Below are 2,519 nucleotides of genomic sequence, written 5' to 3'. Positions count from 1 at the left end.
GTCGCAGAGCCCCTTGGTGGGGATGCAGGTGTTCTCCGTGATCAGCGTGTGCAGGTACACCTCCCCCAGCACCCGCTTCATGTGCTCGCGCGTCAGGTGCGACTCGGCCTCCTCAATCCAGGCCAAGATTTCGTTCATCTGCTCCTCACCGGCGTCCCCGTCTCCCTCCTTCGCCCCGAGATCTTCCGTGCCGCCGGCCTCCGCTCCTCGCCCCCCGCCGTCCGGCTCGTCCTCCTCGTCGGCCAGGAACGCCTTGCTGTCCTCGTGCGTGGGCCTCCAACGTGCCTCCACGGGGGCCTTGCGCATGGACTGGTACAGGATGCGCAGGAGGAAGAGCTTGAGGCGCCACAGGTAGACGCAGCCCGCCGTGGGCACCTTGTCATCCAGCTCGTCCTGCAAGAAGGGCGGGATGCGTTTGTCCCGCAGCACACGGCAGCGCACCAGGTCCAGCAGGTCCGCCTGCCGGTAGAGGCTCCGCAGCTGCGACTCCAACAGCTCGGCTGCCGCCTCGTCCGGCGTCTTCAGCGTGACGAACTGCACCTGGTACTCGCGCGTCACCGGGTGGAGCCCGTTGACCATGCCCTCGGTGGAGGCCAGCGCCAGGTAGGCGCCGTTGGGGCTGACCGAGATCCCGTGGACGCGCCTGCCGGCCACGCCCTCGGGCAGGGTGATGGCCTGCTGCTTGAAGACCACAGCCACGTCGGTGAACACCGGCGTGAGCTTCTTGACAGTACCGTCCAGTGAGCAGGTGAAGACTGAGCCGCCGTTGCGGCTGGCGCTCATGGAGGTGATGGGAGTGGAGTGCAGACCGGTGACGTGCGAGTTGTGCACGTTCAGCCCAGCCTTGGAGATGAGCAGCAGGCACCAGAAGATGTAGGCGCCACGCGCCGCCACCACCAGGCTACAGTTGCACTTCTGGTGCGGGTGGTACAGCGAGATACAGCGAATGTTGTGCACGGGGATCTGGTCCGTCTCCTGCCACAGTACCACGGGCTGTCTCAGCGTGAAGTAGCCCTTCACCGCCTTCAGGTTGACGGGCAGAATTTTGATGGGCCCCACCGAGCTGCCCACGATCAAGCCGCTCATCCTGCGGCCTCCGTGCTCGTACTCCCACCACGCCAGCACGCTGGGCATCGACACGCCGGACCGGATGGTGTTGCAGGACACCACCGAGCCCTTGCCCTGCACGGGCAGGCGGAACTGCCACACCGCCAGGTCGCCGTTCTCCATCAGCACGGCCAGCAGCACCGTGCCCACATCCTTACACTCGTTGTTGCTCTGCACCTGCTGCGTGTTGCACAGGCCGGACCATTCCATCCGCACGGGTGTCTGCATGCGGTAGCGCCGCCGGAGCTCGTCCGCATCCTCCAGCGAGCCGAGGGGGGCGTCGCCGCTCTGCGTGCAGTAGTCCCTGGACCTCAGCATGTCCCCATACAGCTCGGTGAGGTCCAGGAGCGTAGACCACTGGAGACGCTTGTGGCCGCTGTGGACGGTGAGGCGGCCGTCCAGCATCAGGCAGGCCAGGAGGCAGCGGCCGCTCACATCGCAGCCCAGCGGGGACCAGCTGGTGTACTTGACGCCGCGCAGCGGGCCGCCCTGGGGGTTCAGGACTCTGTCCATCAGAAAAAGCTGCCTCGCTGCTGGGTCGGTACAATTTTCAAGCTTTTCTTTTGCCTTCTTCACTTCATCGTCTGGGCCCACCTGTTAACAGAAAACACCAATACTAAAAAGCTTGGACGGAAGTTAACGCTGATGTTGACAACACTGACAAAACTAAGAAATACGGCATGTAAATAATGCGACACACGCTGGAACATCATCTGAATGCTTCCTGCATCCTTGGGGAAACGCGGATAACTCCCCACTCCCGAAGTGATCTGCAGCCGAGCGCAACACACGCGCGAGAGCAAGACCGTGCACACCGCTGCAGATGCAAGCGCCTTTCCAAGCGAATTACCTTCAGCTCGCATGCGGAGTCCGGAGCTGGGATGTGAGTGCGGTGCAACACTAAATCTTGGCTGTAGCCGTGCACGTCGCACACCAGCTCCACGAGGGACACGCTGCTGGCGGTGGACGCCGCGAGACGGTGGTCTTCCGACCACGCCAGAGGCTCGAGGCCGCTGAACGCGCTCAGCAGTTTAATCGCGGGCTCCCGTTTCACCACGGGCCCGAGCTCGGCCCAAAAATCGTCCTCCGTCCTCGGTTCGTCCGCGGGAGCCGCCATTTTCCGTACGAAAATAACCCCCCCCCCGTCTCGCCTCCCGTCTCCAGGAAGTGACGCAACGGAGAAGGCGTGGCTTCTCCAGCGCACTTTCCCCTGGGTTGCCATGTACGCGTGAATTACACCAGAGTTGCTAGACAAACCAGAAAACGAAACATGGGGCGTAAAAAAGATCGAGGAATTAAAAAACCCCTTTTAAAAGTGATATTCGTAACTTTCGTCAACATTTCACATTATACATATTTCTTTCTGTATTTTTTTTTTTTTGTAACACATATATTATTTTGAAAATTCTATA

The 2,519-nt window shown here is 61.1% G+C and overlaps 1 protein-coding gene across 1 annotated transcript in view; it reads right to left on the bottom strand.

The window, feature by feature from the left end:
* The window catches only part of gtf3c4 (general transcription factor IIIC, polypeptide 4), a 9,788-nt gene extending 7,564 nt beyond the window's left edge, over window positions 1-2,224 (bottom strand). The window contains exons 1-2 of the mRNA XM_027004237.2: window positions 1,958-2,224; window positions 1-1,701 (exon numbers count right to left, since the gene is read on the bottom strand). The exon at window positions 1-1,701 is cut by the window's left edge and continues 42 nt beyond it. Of these exons, the coding sequence (XP_026860038.2) occupies window positions 1-1,701; window positions 1,958-2,224 (1,968 nt within the window). The remainder of the gene's footprint in view (window positions 1,702-1,957) is intronic.
* Window positions 2,225-2,519: the final 295 nt, after the last annotated feature.

The sequence above is a fragment of the Electrophorus electricus genome, chromosome 6, assembly GCF_013358815.1.
Source record: "Electrophorus electricus isolate fEleEle1 chromosome 6, fEleEle1.pri, whole genome shotgun sequence".
Classification (NCBI taxonomy): Eukaryota; Metazoa; Chordata; class Actinopteri; order Gymnotiformes; family Gymnotidae; genus Electrophorus; species Electrophorus electricus.
The sequence above is the reverse complement of the archived record's forward strand: the minus strand, read 5'-3'. Positions and strand labels throughout refer to the sequence as shown.